The sequence below is a fragment of the Mytilus californianus genome, unplaced genomic scaffold (genome assembly GCF_021869535.1).
Source record: "Mytilus californianus isolate M0D057914Y unplaced genomic scaffold, xbMytCali1.0.p SCAF_13, whole genome shotgun sequence".
NCBI classification, from domain to species: domain Eukaryota; kingdom Metazoa; phylum Mollusca; class Bivalvia; order Mytilida; family Mytilidae; genus Mytilus; species Mytilus californianus.
The window spans coordinates 41,138,501-41,158,757 of record NW_026262615.1 but is presented as its reverse complement, the minus strand read 5'-3'; the positions used below and the strand labels follow the sequence as shown (position 1 = coordinate 41,158,757).

The following is a 20,257-nucleotide window of genomic DNA, read 5'->3' as shown; positions in this document are numbered from 1 at the left end:
CATACTACATCTTCTAATTTTTATATAAATTTTTTTTAGAACTGTTCGTGAACTATAACAGGCTATCTATATCTAACATGAACACAAGTCCCGTTATGCCTGACATCAATTATTAAATGTTAGTGAATTTCGTAATGATGGAAGCACTAGATATTAGACATGATCTGTTACTGGACTGAATCTACTTTTTGATTTATATTCCTGGTTCATCCAGGACATAGGGTTCAAATATACACTAAAAACTAAAGATTGAGTGCTCCGAAATTCGGGTAAGCATATCCTGCTACATTTGAATGGTTTTGGTAAAATATATAATCTTCTATTTTAAACTTGTCAGTATCAGTTTTAAATAAATCAATATTTTACATCAATATGAAATTTATAAAACAAACTTTTAATTCACATTAAATTTAAAATACTATTTAGCGTTTTGTTTTCAAATTTAATGTAAATTATAAGTTAAATAATTCTTAAGGGGAAAAAAAATAGTTTTTACAAAAATGACCATATTAGGAAAGGTAACTCTTTTTCTCTCAATTATAATCAATAATTATTTGCAGGAACATACATTCAATAAACAGTTCTATTCATCCTAAAAATGTGCTGTAATGTTTGAATAAAAATACGGAAATCAAAACAAAAATTATCGAATATATTTTCGATATTATTTTTAAAAGAAATATTGGCAAACAAATATTGATACAGAGTCAGGGATGCCATCATAGTTTAAGCATTTCCAATATATGCAAATTAGGGAGGCCATGTTGAATCGACAAGTGGGACAAGTTCACTTCCTGTGATATGAAAACTTCCTAAATGTTCCAACAGAAGCGTTAAAAATATTGAAATGCCCGAGCAAATAAGCGTCTCGGACTTTCTACAAGAAACATGGGACGACTACAAATCTCCGACGACATCGTCTTTCACGAAAAGGTTGTCGCAGTGTCGAAACACAGTGAACACATTAGAGGAAGTGAGTTGACACAACATATTTATACAACCACAGCCAATATTCTATATTTCACCTTACCAATGAGTGTATACACGGTGCTTGAAATACTATTATCAGTATCGATACAGTGTTCTTGTTAGTATCTGAGGGTCAAGGGGGCACAGACCAATTTTAAATGTTTTTTTTCCCTTCAAAACATACAGAAATTACATTTAGCATCCTTTAAACGACATGCATGGTATATATCTATAAAAGGAGTTGATTTGCCTTGAACAGCAGAAAACTATTCTCCCTTTTCTATACTTACAAAATATAGTTAGTAGGCCAGTCTGTCTTCTGCTTTGCGTATTTTCTTCTGTGTTGGAGAACACATAGCTGGCTGCGTTTTATTTTACGGTTGTCGGTTAAACAATCGTGCACAATGAATAAATTCAGATTTTAAGTGCACCATAACAGTTGCACATGCACAATATTTTAATTTGATACAGGATGTTACAGTTTCTCAGCAGAGATTAGATTATACCTATATAAATGTATACCATCTTTTGGTGTGTATAAAACGCACTCATGCATAGTACACACCCATTTTTCACCCTTGAAGCTAGAGAAAAAAAAGTTTCTTCTTATGCTTTACACGCTGGGAGTTTTTGGAAAAATCTGAACTTGAAACTCAGTAAAATGTGCCCATTGAAAATGATTTCTTTTACACTTACAGAGACACATTGAACCTCAGTCCTGGTTGATTACAGGTTAATGAAAATATTGTTGCAGGATAAATAATTTAGCAAACGATGTTTGATTCTTTATTGTTTCTACAGATGTGGTTGATTGAGAACAACAGGAAGTGTTAAATTGGGAAGTTGTTTATATGCAATGCATAGTCGGTGATTTTTGTATAGAATAAGGATTCATTAGGAATTATTCTTAAATACACAATAAATAAATAAATTGTAATATTTATGTTGATAAATTAGCTCTGAAATAAATATTAATCTCTGCTTATTTTATTTATTGTTTGTTGGTACTAATTGAATTGTTTAATCTTGGTTATCACATTCTTATTGAATATCGAAATTAGGAAGCCTAATCGTTGTCAAAACAAATCAATTGACAGATTAATTTTGTTCCTTAATCAAATCCGTACAGTTTACAAGATTGCATTGACATGTCTGCAATTATAATTTGTATGAAGGTTTTTAAAAAGATGTTACAAAATAAAGATGTGTTTAAAATCATCACTTAATTCAACTTTACAACCATTAAAAGTCACATGACACATGATCACCTGATACTACAAAAGAAAAAAACAATGGCGGTCGCTTTCATCTAATGGGCGTGTTTCATTCAATTTTCATACATTTACCTATTGTATTCCTTGTTAGAACCCATAAAGTAAGTAATAAAGTCGAGAAACGCCTACACTAATTTGGCTTTTGATAGAATCCTTCATCTCTAATTTGGACATGATCAAATGCAACTTCCGGGCGGCAACAGAGAACACAAGAAAATGCAAAAAACAACTACTAAAGCATTTAAATGATTTTTATTTGCATATAACATTACAAATCAGATACAAGAAGGTACAAATATACATGTATGTAAAACACAACAACAATCAAGTTTATGCAACGAAAATATTTTCTCCATACCACATTGGCCACCTGGTTTCTTGATCGGAATTCGGCCTGAAAAAAAGTCTCAAGAACAGTGTAGCCATGTATAATATGCACCCCCTTTTCAGAAATCAATCCCATGGTAAAAACCTGTGTACTATCATGACTATACACACCAAAAAAAGGTATTAAAATTTGTTCATTGATAAAAAACATTCATTATTTAAAACTTGTTCTTCATGCAACTGTTCTTATATTAGTTTTGTATTCAGTGCAGTATCAATTAAATGATTTTTATCCATGAGGATATATAGCAATGTGAGCCTCAATGTATAAATTTAAAAATACACTATTTTAAGATGACTGAAGTATACATTGACAAACACATGAATGACATAAGTGTGTGCTTTACCTAAAAGTTCAGTACACATATACATTTAGGAGAAACCACTTTAATATGTACAGGTTACAAAATATACTTTAACAGGACATTGGTCATGTTGGTGTAGATAAACCTTGATAAATTGTTATGAATAATTTAGTAAGCAGGATTTTTTATCAGACAACACAAAACTCTAGTACTTTCCCAGTGTTTTCCTTAGGAGTTTTTTGCATAATTTGGCCCCCGGGCAATGATTTAGGATCCCATTCTTTACATATCTATTTATCTAATACTATATGGTACATACATGTATAAGCCCCAGTTTATCAAAATTTACGACCACAATCTTTTCAATTAACCCCTATCCCAGAGAAACAGAAAAGGCTGGCAAATTCATATCAACTTTAGCTGATGGAGTTTGAATCTTGATGCCTTGATAAATTTCCTAATTTATGAGCAGGGAATTTTGAATAGGTACATGTTTTAAAACATGTCAGTACGGAAGCACTCACTAATGAGCTAATGATACCCTTGGGTAAACTTGAATTTCATCTACATGCATTATATATTTAGCCAACAAAGAGGAATGCCGTTATGGTATGTTTTTAAAGTATAGTTGTACATACTATTTAACTTGCATTTTTGACAGTTGAATTTTTGCAATTTTAGATATAAATGAGAAAAAGAGCAACTTATATTTTTATTTAAAAGTTGATTGTTCATTTTGTTTGATTTGTTTGAATGAATGGCAAATGGGTCCATAAGGGATGAATGAAGTCTGAGTTGAAGTGAGGACCTCAATCACTTCAAAGACCCTGCAGGAACAGGCCTAATTTTCTCATTTCCTCTTTAATTATTGTATTGAATTACATATAATTCATGTAATTATGCCCTTCAATAATCATATATATTTGCCTTACTTGTGTCTATTTACAGTAATTAGATAAATAACTCAATTATCAAATTAAACAGAAAGAACAAACCAATTTATGCTTTACACAATTTTTTTTTCACTATTGGGGTAATGTATACATGTCCAGCTGACCAAGCTAGAGGAAGTTTTTCAATATTTTCTTCAGAAGCTAGTTGAAGTATCTTGCTATACAGCTTACTTCATGAATGTACATCATGATTTGGCCATGTTTTTTTTTTTTTAATTATACATGTAAATGTTATTAAGTAAAAAAGATACTAGCTAGCTATGTGCACCTTTGCCTTCAAGATTTTAAACTCTACTACTTAAAAAAATTTGGGAAAACATTGGTGTGATTATATGTAGTTATGTAATTGGATGAGGTTCAAAGGTAAAGATCAGACATTTTTATTGTTTGATGTATAGATTTAAAACTGAATGTACTTATAGACTTAAGACTATCAATTACACATGATGTGTGTACCAAATCAACCACTGAATTCATAGTAACTGAGGTACCTTTAAATGATCTTAGATAACTCACAACTGACCTTTTTACAAATTTATGTTTTAAAAGAGTCTTTTTTGTACATGTGATATTGAATTTAAACCAAAATAAAAAATGTCTATGGTCTATTGGTTCAGATTTTTTATTATAAGGATGAAACATATTTATTCTACTCTGTGGTGAAATTTGAGAAAGGCAAAAATATCATTGCTTTCTTCAGGTCCATAAATCTGAAGGTCTTAAATGACCTAAATACTAATTTAAGGGATCCAAATAGAAAATTAAAGCCATAAAGGGTCAAATATTAAATTCAAATAACAACATATTCCACACATTTTAGGTACACATTCAGTTACACAGTGTTTAACTCTACTGTCTTAAATTTATGAATTGGTTTCTCTTTCGGAAGTTTCTTTGGTAGTACAGACAATTCCAGTTATTTGCATAGCCTTTTTGTCGGACAAAATAATTACCATTTTTTTCATTGAAGTAAACATGGTTAACATGGTTAATGTACTAATTCGTACAGGTGATATATTTAATTATGATGGTATGATATTAAACCCCGAACAGGAGGGATTGTGCTTGATTTTCATTTGATGAAGACATAATCTTTCAATCAGTTTAATTTAGGTCTGGAGCTGGCACGTCAGTAACTGCTAGTAGTTACTATATTCCTATTATGAGTTATGTATATGATTTTGTTAATTTATGTTGATCATTGTCATTTTGCTTAGTTTCTTCTGTTACCTATTCAAACATCGGACTCAAACTTCTTTTGAACTGAATTTTACTGCGCATATTGCTGTATTTGTTTATTCCACATTGGCTAGAGATATAGGGGGAGGGTTGAGATCTCACAAAACATGTTTAACCCTGCCGCATTTTTACGCCTGTCCCAAGTCGGGAACTTCTGGCCTTTGTTAGTCGTGTATTTTTTAAAAATTTTGGTTCATTTATATGTTAGAGCTTAGTGTGACATCCATTTTCGCTGAACTAGTATACATTATTGTTTAGGGGCCAGCTGAAGCTGGTCTCCGAGTGCAGGATTTTTTCGCTGTGTTGAAGACCCTTTGGTGGCCCTGGGCTGTTTTCTACTCTTTGATCGGATTGTTGTCTCTTTGACGCATTCCCCGTTTCAATTCTCAAATTTTATTTCACTATATTCCTATTATGAGTTATGTATATGATTTTTAGACTAAGTCCTTGATGAAAAAGACTTAGGAAAATAGAATGGAACATTCAAATTCCTTGACCTTTTGTGGGCTATCATGTTTTGGTTGGTGTATTTTTTTTAAAAGTTTTCAAGATTGATATGATCATGACCATGCATTTTTGTATCTGATCAATGAGTTCTCTGGGTCATCATGGTCATGTGCATGGTTGAATTGCATGACACATCCAGTACATTAACTTAGTCTTGATATACATGATAAAAGTTTATGGTTTTTACAAGTTTTGCTGTAAGTGTTGACATGTAAACAATTGTACAGAATGTAAACAACTGAAATGGCTGAAGTGGTTTTTCTATACAATTGTGATCAGTGAACAGGAAATAAACCCTGTGTGTAAGGAAGTGAGTGAGAAATCCACATGTCACATGTATTTCCTCTAGACAGTGATAAACCTTTTGATTTTTTGATTTTTTTTTTTTTAATAAAATATTGAAATATGATTTATTATAGTATGTCTTCCTTATGATTTTGAAAAATACAAACAGGATTTTGATAAAGAAATCGTTAATACATTGGTTAAAAAAAGGAAGTAATTCATAAATTCAGTAAGCTCCTAAATTAAAAAAAAATGATCCTGGTCAAGTAACATGATAAACTTTGTAATTTTTTACATTCAGTTTCTAAACGTTCGATTTTAAGTAGAGGGAAATTTATTTTTAAAAATCGCATTTTAAATAACTCCAGATGTAGATTTAGGTGAGGGAGGGGGTGGCCCTGGTGGAGCTTTATATGTGGATATTGCAAAGACATTGTATAAGTAATACTCTTATCTTTGCCTTGGTGCCCCTTTTTTTCTTCAAAAATCCTGGACCTTCAACTGAACTCTTAATGGACATTAGATTTATAAATAATTGAAGATTCTGATGATATGGTCCTGATATTTTCTTGTAATATCTTAGTAAGAGGTGACACAACATTTTTTTTATTATTTAAATGAAGTCATCATATTATAATATGAATCTTATAGTTGCAAAATGTGAAACTGCAAATTTGTTCTGGAATAATTTATAATATAAATAGAATGAACCATGCTACCCCTTTGACATGTTTGATAACGATATTTTCCACTCAAGATAGTTAGATTTTCTAACTTTAAAATGTGAGGATATAACAAAATATATTACCTGACAACATTACCCTTTAATAAGTACATGTAGCAGTATTCATCCATTAAATATATTATGGAAGGCAACCTTGTTAAATATTTCTCGATATTATCTATGACAGAATGGGCATTTTGACCACATGAATGCAAGACCTTGATATTGTGTGAGAATAAAGATATATATATATATATTAAATATACATGTACATGCATGATACAGGTACTAATTGGCTTTTGCTGAGGAGAGTTTTTTGGTTGTATGTCATTATATAAGTAACACATAGCTGAGAGGGTGATAGACAGATTGTTACCCCGAGAAAACATTGTCAACTGAGGCGAAGCCAAGGTTGACCATGTCTTTTCAAGGGGTAACAATCTGCTCTATCACCCTCTCAGATATGTGTTATTTAATTTATTATACTGAATGTTCTCTCTTTAAATTTCAAATGCAAAGTAATAAACTATGTAGTCTTATACATAACAACCATCTGTGTTATTAAAGCACACGCTTGAGCAAGCGTCTCCGTGAAGGGTAATAGAGTATTTGCCATGGGATAGAGTAAATTGTCTCCCTCATATTAACCAATCAAAATCTGGCATTTTGACCAAAAGTATAATAAATAAAAATAAGAAGATGTGGTATGATTGCCAATGAGACAACTCTCCACAAGAGATCAAATGACACAGAAATTAACAACTATAGGTCACCGAACGGCCTTCATCAATGAGTAAAACCAATACCGCATAGTCAGCTATAATAGGCCCCGAAACGACAAATATAAAACAATTCAAACGAGAAAACTAAAGGCCCGATTTATGTACAAAATAATGAACGAAAAACAAATATGATATACAGCTACAAACAACAACCACAGAATTACAGGCTCATGACTTGGGGACAGGCACATACAGAATGTGGCAGGGTTAAATATGTTAGCCTTGGTGGCTTAGTGAATAGTATCTGTTCTCTTTTGTACAGCTTGATTTATTCTGTATCATTAAACGTTGGAATTAAAAGCCTGAAACAAGAATCCTTAGATTAGAATTTCACCCATGATTTAATCATTGTAATATTTCTTTTTTTAGAAATTAGATGTAGACAGAAGCAGTGTGTCAAAGATGAAGAAGTCAGTCAAAGCTTTATACAACTCCATCAAAAGTAGGAAATCTTATGTTAGAAATGTTCATTAGAATAAGACAAGTTTGACATAATTAATTGCAAAAACAAAAATCATTTAAAGATAAAATTATTTTAATACAGAAGTGATATATATATATATAGATTTCACCACTGCAACAAGTGTGTTACGATATTTCTCCACTGGAGACAGTTAAAATTTAATATTTAAAGCGCAAGGCTTGCTGAGCTTTTTAAATACTTGAAATTTTAACTGTTGAGAGTGGAGAAATATTCAAAAATTAGAGAAATATATTTCTTTAATTCTTACCCCATTTATCCTTTTCCTGACCTGTTGATTATTTTTATTCAATCATAATGGTTCGTTTGATCTCAGCTCTTTATCAGTCAAAATCCGATTATGATGTCAAATTTTCTTGCTTCCTCTGAAATTCCTATTGTGACATCATGTAAAAAGGCGACCATGCCTGATGATGTCACATAGAAAGAACACCTCTTTTTGTAGGTCGTTCGAAAAAAGGGCTTAAGATTGTCTGCACATCGTCATAAAATCATTAGAGAAAAAGATTCCACCACCATATCTCGTGTAATACAAGCGGCGTTTTAAATTTGAAAATTTTTAACTGTCGTGAGTGGATAAATATCGTATCACACTCAATTCAGTATTAGAATCTGTATGTATACATGTACATGCACCATCTTTTCAATGGGCTGCATTGTTAGAAGAAGCCAAGATTTCTTGTCAAGGATAGCATTTAATACATGTAATAAGTGATTTTATTGTCACTTATTTAAGTTGTTATTGAATCAAAACATAGAAAATGTAAACATACATGTTTGTACATAACATTAAATCAGTCTCTTGGGAGCATGCCTCAAGTGCGTGGTTGGGTCAAAACAAATATTTTAAAATTTGCATTTATTGCTTCTCCCCTAAGCAGGCAGAATTAAGGAGAATAAACAAAAACTGGTTTTCTTGGAGACTGAATAATATGTCCAGGTAGCTATATGTATATATAGAGTGACATAAAATGAGAATGGAAATGGGGAATGTGTCAAAGAGACAACAACCTGACCAAAGAGCAGAAAACAGCCGAAGGCCACCAATGTGTCTTCAACACAGTGAGAAAATCCCGCACCTGGAGGCAGGCTTCAGCTGGCCCCTAAACAAAAATGTGTACTAGTTCAGAGAAAATGGACGTCACACTAAACTCCAAAACATATAAATGAACTAAAATTAAAAAAACATACAAGACTAACAAAGGACAGAGGCTCCTGACTTGGGACAGGTGCAAAAATGTGGGTGGGTTAAACATGTTTTGTGAGATCTCAACCCTCCCCTATACCTCTAGCCAATGTAGAATAAACAAACACACAGCAATACATATCTTCCTATGAACATGGTTAACTTGTTAAACTAAAATTTAAATCCGAATTGCAGTTATTTTTAATGAATAGATTTAAACTTTATATTATACATGTGTAATGTATGCTGTAATGCAACAGTACTATGAACACAGTCCACAGGTACAATTTTGAGAAATCTTGAATTAATGGTGGATGAATTATTCTGATTATATCAAATAATTTTTTTATTATCTATATTTCAGAGCATGTAGAAAATGAAGAAACTTTAGCTGAGAACATTGAACATGTTGGAGAAAGTCAGTTGGAACAAGAACCTTGTGTCGGTAAATATCATACAGTATTTAAATAAATACAATGTACTGGTATTTCATTTTTATGCCTTACCTACGATAGTAGTGGGGCATTATGTTTTATGGCAGGCCTCTACAATAACTTTTTTTTCAACTTGTCCAGTAGGACAAGTACATACCAAAACTTACTTGTCCGAATGAAATTGTAGCTTGTCCAAAAAAATCTTAATAATAACCTTTTTTGCATTTTAAGTTGATTCAAGGAACAAAATGAATTAAAACAATAGAACAGAATTTGATTTAAATCTTTTGAAATACTATTCAAAAATATGAGTCAAATACAACTGAATCTAGTCATGTCACAGGACCTAGGTTCTACATGTAGTTCATCAATGCCAAAGTCTCATCAGATTCTGCACATGAGGCACCGTCTGATAGGGCTGTCAATGTACACTCATTGGATTTGTATCCTGGTTTTTTAAAGTTGAAAAATGTTTATTCATATGCAATCAATAAAAAAAAAAAGATGAGCCTGAGGTATGATTGCCAATGAGACAACTCTCTGCAAGAGACCAAATGACTCATAAATTAACAACTATAGGTCACCCTATTGCAAGTATTGTTTTTTTCTACATATGATCAAGTATGATTTTGTGAATTTAATGGTAAATAATTTTTCATTTTTATCTAAAAAATATTTTTGTTAAAAAAATTACCAGTATGGTATTTATTATAAAGCAACAGAATAAGGTAGGAAAACGAGGTACTGATTTGTCTTGGTCCCGAAATGTCTCCTGCGATGCCAAACTGTCTATTAATCATGTCTATTAAATATGTCTCCTATGGTGCCAAACTGTCTATTAAACATGTTAAACTTGGAGCCGAATAGTTTCTGAGCTTGTGACGAACTGTCTTGTAAAGTTACCTTATCTACAAAGCACATCGCTGATTCGGATCAGAAAGACTGGTTTCCGAGAATAGTATGCATTTTACCTGTTAAAAAGTACCTGACAAAGAACCAGTTTTAAATTATCGATTGCAAGTAAACATGTCTTGTTTTCATCCTCTTTTCTTGTTTTTTGTTTATAATTACTTTGTTCATCAAAGTTGGATTAAATTTATTTTCTGCAGAATAATTTTACTTGTCCCGTCGGACAAGCTTGATATAGTTTTTACTTGTCCGACCCTTTTTCCCTCTGGTACCGGACAATCGGACAAGCGTTATTGTTGAGCCCTGTATGGTCTGTGCTTCTGTCTGTCAATCCCATATCAGGTTGAGGTTTTGGTTTGTTGTGTTAAAGCTTTGATCTTAAGTAGTTTGTGGTCAAAGAAACTTGAAACCTAGTACACATGTTCATTATTAAATGAACTGTTTAATAAATATATAGGTTTATTTAGGATGCCACGAAAGTAAAATGTTGCGATTAAGATTTTAACATTAAAATTGCCATTTTTAAACTCTGCCTTAACCAATTTACATACAGTTTACAATAAAAATAACAGAAACTTTCAAACACATAACTATAGCATGAAAAAAGAAGAGCAAAATGTCTTTTTGGCCATTTTAAAGTTTTTGCCAGGTTTAAAATTTGATGCACATTATGCACACTGGTAAGATAAGAACTTAAGCTTATGATTCAATTGGCCAAGATTTTGCTATAAAATGTTAGTATTAATCCATTTATTTGATCAGAGGTAATAGGTCACTTGAAATTATTGTAAATTAGACCATCTAGAACATTTTTTCATTAAGTATTTTAGCAAAAACCTGATAAAATCATTATTAACACGTTTTAAAGTACTATAAAGTCATCAATTGAACTTTGGAGATTTTCTCAGATTCCATAACAAAAACTGTGAACATTGGCCATATTTTAACTGCAAGATTTACCCTAATCTAATCGATTATTTCCACAAATTAGTGACCATTGATTAATGACCATCGCCAATCTGTAACCCTGGTATCAGGGCAATCAGTAAATGTTCTTTATTAACCTGTGAAAACCCACCTGTCTAATCAGAACAAAATCTACAGCGTGGAAATGGTTGAAAAGTTCTAAAAAAGTGTCACTATGATGTTGACAAGAAAATGATTTTTTTTAAATTAAAATTTATGTCATTTTTGTTACAGATGATGCATTTAACAAATTTTCTACAGTCACCAAAGAATTGTCAGGTTCTATGAATGAATTGGTGAGTAAACAGTTACTATATCTCCATACACGACCATAGATAATGTTTGTGGATATGTGAGAATTTTCTAGTCACCAAAGAATTATTGGGTTCTATGAATGAATTTGTGATTATTTTCTATATCTCCACATTTTTCCTATCGAAGGTCGGTGGTTTTCTCCGGGCACTCCGGCTTCCTCCACCAATAAAAACTGGCTGCCATGAAATAGCCCAAAAGCAGTGCTTAAAAGTGGCGTTAAAAAACCAAAAAATCAAAATCAAATCTATATCTCCACAGATGAAGAATGGGGGGACAGAGTTCAAGAAAAGTGATCATTTAAAAGTTTTGACTACCAAAATTTTGCAGAGGGCCCTTTGGTATTTTTCAGTAGAAATACTTGTGAGAATCAGCAGATTTTTTCAAGGACCATAAGGGGGAAAAAAAATTTTTGAACTCTGTGGGTATGTGGAAATCAGCTTGTCATATAAAAAAGAAGATGTGGTATGATTGCCAATGAGACAACTCTCCACAAGAGACCAAATGACACAGATATCAACAGCTATAGGTCACCATACAGCCTTCAACAATGAGCAAAGCCCATACCGCCATGTCAGTCCATTACAACTGTTCAGTGCTCTCCTGGTAACATGCATGGAAGAGGTTTCCATTTATATCAAGCCAAAAAGTTTTCAATTGGCATATACTGCTTCTCTGCAAAGTCTGTGGCATTTAGAAGCAAGGGCAAAGAGAAAATTGTGTAACAATATGATATCCTGTATTCCTTTGGACTGTCAATGTTTTTTTGGTCACTTGAGCTTCCTCCACTAACAAAAACTGGCTGCCGTAATATAGTCATGTGTGCTAAAAGTGTCATAAAATACCAATAATCAATCAATCCTTTGTACAGTGGTCTGTTACTGTATGAGCTGGCACATAAAAAATCAAACACAGCCTATGGTTCTAGTATAGAACAATATACCGGTTTCTCTTCATATCTAAAGAAATTACAAACCTTTTCACTTCAGTAGAAATTTATGTACAATACACAGGATTCTACAGTATACTTTATTCTTCACTGATATTTTTTTATTTTTTTTGTCTATAAATCATATCTCAAAATTAAAAAAGATGTAACTCCAGATGTATTTTTTCATTATTTTCTTTACAACAGGTTTACACTGTATGTTTTTATGGTATTTAAATGTTTATTACAGGTATCCAAGTTACACAGTATGCTGTTATTTCCTCTTGACACATTCCTCAAAAATGACTTAAAAGGTGTGAAAGGTGACCTGAGGAAACCCTTAGATAAAACCTGGAAAGACTATGAAACTAAATTGTAAGTACTAAGATAAAACCTGGAAAGACCATGAAACTAAATTGTAAGTACTAAGATAAAACCTGGAAAGACTATGAAACTAAATTGTAAGTACTAAGATAAAACCTGGAAAGACTGAAACTAGATTATAAGTACTAAACATTTGTAATGTTGATATATATCATGGTAATTGTATGTATTAGTTAGTAGTGAAATTTTGAGGTTGAAGATTTTCTTGCTTTTTTTTTTGGCCAATTATTTTTCTTCTAATTAACCTAGATTGTTAATATAAGAGAATGGTTGTGTTCAAAATATGATATACTAATGTCTACACTCTACATATTTCCTTTCACCCAGAGTACTGTGGATTCTTAATTTGTGGGTTACCAATTTCCGTGGATTTTGTGGGTGCAGGTGAACTAAGGATTTAAATGTTCAAGGAAGTGTGTATAGACTTGTAGCAGACTTTTGTAAAACCACAAAATCAATTATCTACAAACATACAATTTTTCCTTAATCCACGAAAAATTGATTTCATGTATAAAGATAAAGATGATGATTGGTTTTTTTTTTAAGTTCAAAGATAGAGAAAGAGAAGAGACAATTGGCAAAAGAAGTTGGAATGACAAGGGAGACAATCACAGGAGCAGAGGTACGATTTTTAATAAGGAATGAGTAACAGGTGTTAGGTCACAGAGTAACAATCAGTAAGAAGACTCCTTACATGAAAAATGATAAAACTAATTTGGCATTAAAATAAGAAAGATAATATCATAGGGAACATGTGTACTATGTTTCAAGTTGATTGGACTTCCAACTTCATGAAAAACTACCTTGACCAAAAACTTTAACCTGAAGCGGGACAGACGAACAGACGGATGGACGGAAGAACGGAAGCACAGACCAAAAAACATAATGCCTCTCTACTAACCTAGGTGGGGCATAAAAATCAGTCAGAAGGTACTACAGGAATGCAAATTACCTCCCATCAACATTCGAAACAATATCAAAACTAATTCAGATGCAGAAAGAATTTTCTGATAGTCAATTTATCTACCTGTGTAAACATCTTAATTTTTAGATTTATATTTGGTGGAAGAAAAAAGATATACTTTTGTTTTGCAGATTGCTGAAGAAATGGAAAAAGAAAGAAAAGTATTTCAACTTCAGTTGTGTGAGGTATGGTTAAATATGGGGAAATTTAATGAGGACATGGAATAATAAATATTCTTAATTCCATGGTAGTATATTAGTAAACTTTGAAGTAAAAAAATAACTGGCATAAATGGGAAAATCAAATTATTGAACTAAGTGAAAAATATAACACATTTCTGACATAGGTCGGGTGCATTTAAACACACATGGTACCAAGTGAAGGCACTTTGAAAATGGGTTAACCATTAATAGATAGAGAATATCATATGGTTTTTTAAAAATCACACCCGTATCAACCCGAGACACCAATATAATCTAAAGAGCTATGCTCAAGGGATTATATTGGTTGAGGGTTGATACAGGGTGTGATATTGAAAAGGTCATATCATGTACACTTTATTATATACTTAAAGCAGATATTTTTCCCCGTAAGTTGATGTAACACAGGTTAGGGGTTTGATAAAGCCTTTACAGGCGTGACTGATATCGATGATGTGACGTCAATGAGATTAAGGGGTTTGATAAAGCTTATGTAAGCGTGACTGATGTCAATATCATCATGGATGGTTGATACAACACGATTGTCATTAATTGTATTACACATACAGTTTACCTGTATTTACTACTATGTATATGATAAAGGCAATTATAGAATTTTCTTTTACACTTTCACTGTACAAAAACACCAACCCATGGATAAAATTTGAAAGTGCTTTCCTGAATTTACAGTACATGTCAGCTAAAAATCATTTGATGTTTATTTTAGACGAGCAATGGATGAAAACCATCAACTCAATTATACTTGAAATTGTTTAATTTTCCAAAATTATGAAAAATTGGTTCATTCATAAATAAATGAATTTGCAAATAATAGATTTAAACATTAAAGCCAAGCACAAGGTAGATGCTGATGAATGTATAATAAAGATCTCTGTCTATATTTGGAACAATGATTCCTAAAGCTTACAAACAGAAAGAATCAAATAGTATGGTGAGTTGCATTGTATCATAATAATTGTTCTCTCTCTCCATTTCAGTACTTAATACGAGTGAATGAAATCAAGACAAAGAAAGGTGTGGACTTGCTGCTGCATTTAGTAGACTACTATCGTGCATTGACAATGTAAGTAGGAAATAGATGAACAGTTGTGGATTGTCATTTCAAGACATAATTTTGGCTGAACAAATCACTTTATATTCTTTGATAAATATAATTTTCAGTTTTGTAAAAATGTTAAATATAAAACCTTAAATTCAAATTTTCTTAGGCACAATTCTCGTGACATAGAATAATTTAGAACTTCCAGAAAAATATATACCAATGTTTCCTTGCATTTTCTACTTTAATATTTTATATAATACTTGCAATTAAAAGAATTACAAATCCAAGAATTCAAATATGGAAAAATAAAACACCAAACAACACTGATGTAACACTCTTGTGCTACATACATTTGTGAATTAATGTGTTGTTTGGTAACTCATTGAATATATTTCAGACTTTGTCTCTCGGGACTAATTATTACATAATTCATTGTTCACAAAAAAATGGAATACATAATTACCTGTAGTTTGACTTAATATTTAAATTACCTGCTGTTTCACTTTATATTTACAGGTTCTTCCAAGAAGGACTTAAAACCATTAATCACTTCCAGTCGTTCATAGATAAGCTAGTTCATCAACTAGAGACAATCAAACGCACCCAGAATCAGGAAAGGAATGAGCTTGTCAAACTCAGGGATGCCCTTAAAGGTTCAATGGCATCCTATAAGGAAGTGAGTAGACCAGAATAGAAAGAGGTCAAAATGTGGTGTTACTATATTTAATAGTGATGCTAGGGCTGTTCCAAAATTAAATGTATGGGTTTTGGAAGGTACTATTTCCCCAAGACCCCCATCCATACTATTTTAATTAGAAGTTTAATTTGTTATTGCATGATAACTGTAGACCCATTACATCTATAGTATTTTAAGTAAGTGCCTTCCAACCTCCATATAACTAATTCTGGAATAGCCCTTTGTCAAATTTGGGTAACTAGATAATTTAATAATAAAAGGAGGTATAAATAAAACTTGAATAATCTGTTCTATTTGCCACACAATATAGGAAAAAAAACTTTAGGCTAGATATCCATAGATTGGAATGCAATCTTCTGTTCTTTGGCACATTAAGGGGGTACAGAAAACCTGAGGGAGTTAACTCTTTAAAAATCAGCTGAATGATTTAATCACATACTATTAGTAAAAGAGAATCAAGCTTCTCAAATGATCAAAATTAGTGTCCGTCAAACTGCTATATATCCAATGAAATTATTCATGTAAATTGAGTCGTTCAAATTTCTTGAAATATTTATATTTTCGTCTACAGGTCAAAGTGAATATTTTGTCAAAATTTTATAAAAATTAAACGAGCCAAATCTATTTTAGTCAAAGCGTTGGATGCCCCCTTTATAAGATAAATGTTAATTGAAACCAGAAAAATTTGCACACTCAGGTTGGAAAATCTACCAAAAACTGTAATACATTCTTATGATATGAACTGCATCAGATAGAAATCGACCTTATGCAAGTGCACGTTGACATGTACATGTGTAAGACTATGATTGATTATATAACATTCAAATACTAAATAAAAGATGAATTTTTAACTGCTTTTTAGGGTTCTTATGACAACTCAATTTCCAAACAGTTACAGCTTTCCGTGGAGTTTTTTTTTAACCCGAAATAGGTTTACAGATGTATTCGAATTCATTTGCATAAGGTCGATTTCTATCCGGCGCAGCTCATATCATTAATCTCATTCGACTGTTGCCAAGCTAAACTAACACCATAACATGCACAGACAAATTTAGTTCAATATCAAAATTAAAAACCTTAAAAGCATGATTTATCGAGGAGGTTTAGAATTAGTAAGGTCTGCATGCCTGTAGACTGCTATCTCTACACGATATCTAATCATGTTTTTATAGTATAATTTCTAACTTCTAAAATCTGTCCTTTGCTTTCTAGTTTTTATGAAAAGCTTTTGCTTGTTAAACAAGTAATGATTAAGCTATAGTTTAATCTATAGAGGGAAATGTTCATTCATGCTATTATCAGACAGGCAAAATAGAGAGTTGCCTATAGGCTTGTTACGTTTAAAATACATGGTATTCAGGGATGGCACTTTCTCTATAGATGAATAGATAAACTGCAAAATTCACAGTACTCCATTTTCATAGTGCCATTCTCATATATACCATGTATGTTTAAATGGAAGAAATCTAGCTGTCTGTAGATATCTTTATATTATTTTGTGGTTTATTTTTATTGGGCAAGCAAAACAGGAACTCAACTTTAGGACTGGTAATCTATTGTGTAAAGCTTATTTTATGTTAAAGTGTTGATAGTAGGGGAGCTATGCTAAAAGTTACCTTTTTTAATTATTATATATCAAAATATCTTGCCCCTGTAAAGATACATCTGGTTTTAAATTTTGGATAATATGCCAATTGTTTTGCTTATATTTGCAGAATGCATAATTTTTAAATTAAAAAAAAAATATATATGAGATAAAATAAGTGTTGTCGTAAACAATATTGTTTTGCAACATATCTGATAACTTTCAGAATATAAGTCTTATGTATTATTGCTTCAACTAAGCATAACAGGTTTCGTACCCTCTACTAATCAACACTTTAGATAAATGTATTTATCCTGCAATCAGCTATTTTACTATACTATACATACAAATAAAGATAAAATTATACAATTTATATACAAATGTTGTCTTTGGGCATCCTACATTGTATCTCTGTCATGAAACAAAGATACAATAAAAAAAAAGGTTAAGTCATCGTTGTTTTTTATATCAACATTATGGTTCATATCCGGATAATTTCTTCCAAAAAAATAGAGGCTACAGCTTTAAATTTGAAAAGTTAATATTTTAAGTCCCCGCCAAATTGCAGGATAAAAATACTACAACTGTTATTTGAGAGAAAGTATAAAATATATTGATACTGGTTTAGAAACAGGAGAAAATCTCAATGAGCTTGCTTCACTTACTGTTATAAAGCAAGACTCTTCTTCAAGTTTTTATACTGTTTCTTAACTTTGTACAAATAGATTTTATATTTTTTTTTACAGTGCATGTGTAAAATGTAACGCTTCATTTTTCTTGTACGTTTTTAGTTTGTTTTCCCATGTGTCCTTAAGTTATGATTATTTTTCATGTATCTTATTTGTTTAGTTTCAGTATATTTTATTTCATTTTGACAAAAGGGTAACATTTTGTTTTTGTTTAAAGCCTTTTCATGTGCATTGTGAAGCTATAGCATTGCTTGAAATATGATGTTAAAATATTTCTGCCATTTTTCCAAAATAGATTGCACAAACAAAAGGTATTTTTAAATAGAGTTACATGTATTTGAAGAGGCTTAAATCTTCCATCTTTAAATTGTATATGATTTAGCTTATGTTGGTATTGTAGCTTTTTGATAATGTTGGAATTTCTTTTATGGTGTTTTGTATGTCGGTCTTTTTTTTTTTTTAATATCTTGGTTATAGAAACAAATTATGTTAACATTGAAAAACAAAAATACATCAATAAATTACCTTTACACCAGAACATTTTGATATAATATACAAATCATACATGCATTTTATTTTTGCTTATGATGAACAATAATTTGGCTAAAAAATAGAAAAGAGTTTGCATTTAACAACTTAATAATGCATGCTTCAGAATTGATTATGGTATTTGTGGTTGATGGTCAAAGCATGTTTGGAGATAAAATTTGCAAGAGTAATTTTGTGATTCTGTTTTTGAAAACCTTAAAAAACATCACAATTAACACCCTCTACCACATTTATATTTTTATTTAGAAAATCAAACAGCAATCATTCTTTTAATGGAACAAAATTAACGGTATTACTATGTAGATTCGATACTGTGTTTAGAAATTTTTGCATTAATTAGAGAATTTGATGTGAAAAATTTGATTAGACAAATCTTCTTTAAGATCCATGTGACTAGAACAGGAATCACCAAAAGAATAGTAAATGTAACATATCTACTAAAGGACATGTTTTTATATATATATATATATCAGGAGAACCAACCATGCCAAGAGCAAAAAAAAGAAGACTTGCGCGATAGTGAATACCAAGTATTCACTTATTAAAAATGGCTTACAGATGTTATATCTTAATTTAATGATAAAAAATGTTGATATCATTCCAGCCTGCAGCCAATAAAGTATCAAGTGGGTATTCCCTTCACCAGTTACAAGGCAATAAAATGCATGGTTTTGAGAAGGAGGGAAACCTACTTAAAAAGAGTGAGGGAAGAATGAAGAGAATATGGCAGAAGAGAAAATGTAGGATTGTCAATGGTATAATGTCAATAGGTCATTCTGATGTAAGTAATTAAAATAAAAATATGGAGATGTGGTATCATTACCAGTGAGACCATTACCAATGAGACAACTTTACACCAAAGAGCAAATGACAAGAATGAAAATATACAGGTTACTGTACAACCGTCAACAGACATACCTTACATACCCGTCATTTGGTCTCTGGTTGGATTGACTGATAGATTGGTGTTAAATGCCACTTTCAGCACTATTGTGATATTTCTTTGCAGTCAGTTTTTATTGATGGGGGAAGCCGGAGTGCACGAAAAGAACCACCGACCTTCTGTAGGAAAACTGACAATCCTAGTCAATTAAGATTGGAGTTTAGCTCACCTGCCACGTGCGGGATTCAAACTCACAACCTCATTGTTGACAGGCTACTGATACAGTAGTTCAACTTCTTAGCCCACTCAGCCACCAAGGCCCCTCTCTGGTTGGAAGTTGTCTCATTGTCAAACATACCACATCTTATTTTATATTATGGAAAAATTATTGACATTACTAATGTGAATAGTAAGGCACTGGAAATATGTATAACTCTGCACACAAATCATTAAAGTGTAAATAAAAAGGCAAGTTGGAAAATTAAGAAGTCTTAATACTACTTATGTCCAAATTATATACAATGTACATGTATGTGATAGAGCAAAATGGAAAATGAAGTACCAGTTAAAAAAGGGAAATTAAACCAATGGGCAATCAAGGA

At 31.6% G+C, this 20,257-nt stretch overlaps 1 protein-coding gene across 3 annotated transcripts in view; it reads left to right on the top strand.

The window, feature by feature from the left end:
* The first annotated feature begins 764 nt into the window (after positions 1 to 764).
* Positions 765 to 20,257, top strand: part of LOC127723674 (arf-GAP with SH3 domain, ANK repeat and PH domain-containing protein 2-like) — a 65,653-nt gene continuing 46,160 nt past the window's right edge. For all 3 annotated transcript variants that reach the window (XM_052230412.1, XM_052230411.1, XM_052230410.1), the window contains exons 1-10: positions 765 to 973; positions 7,795 to 7,867; positions 9,457 to 9,537; positions 11,636 to 11,697; positions 12,892 to 13,016; positions 13,572 to 13,647; positions 14,121 to 14,174; positions 15,188 to 15,273; positions 15,769 to 15,928; positions 19,377 to 19,553. In XM_052230412.1, the coding sequence (XP_052086372.1) occupies positions 848 to 973; positions 7,795 to 7,867; positions 9,457 to 9,537; positions 11,636 to 11,697; positions 12,892 to 13,016; positions 13,572 to 13,647; positions 14,121 to 14,174; positions 15,188 to 15,273; positions 15,769 to 15,928; positions 19,377 to 19,553 (1,020 nt within the window). In that variant the 5' untranslated portion in view covers positions 765 to 847. The remainder of the gene's footprint in view (positions 974 to 7,794; positions 7,868 to 9,456; positions 9,538 to 11,635; positions 11,698 to 12,891; positions 13,017 to 13,571; positions 13,648 to 14,120; positions 14,175 to 15,187; positions 15,274 to 15,768; positions 15,929 to 19,376; positions 19,554 to 20,257) is intronic.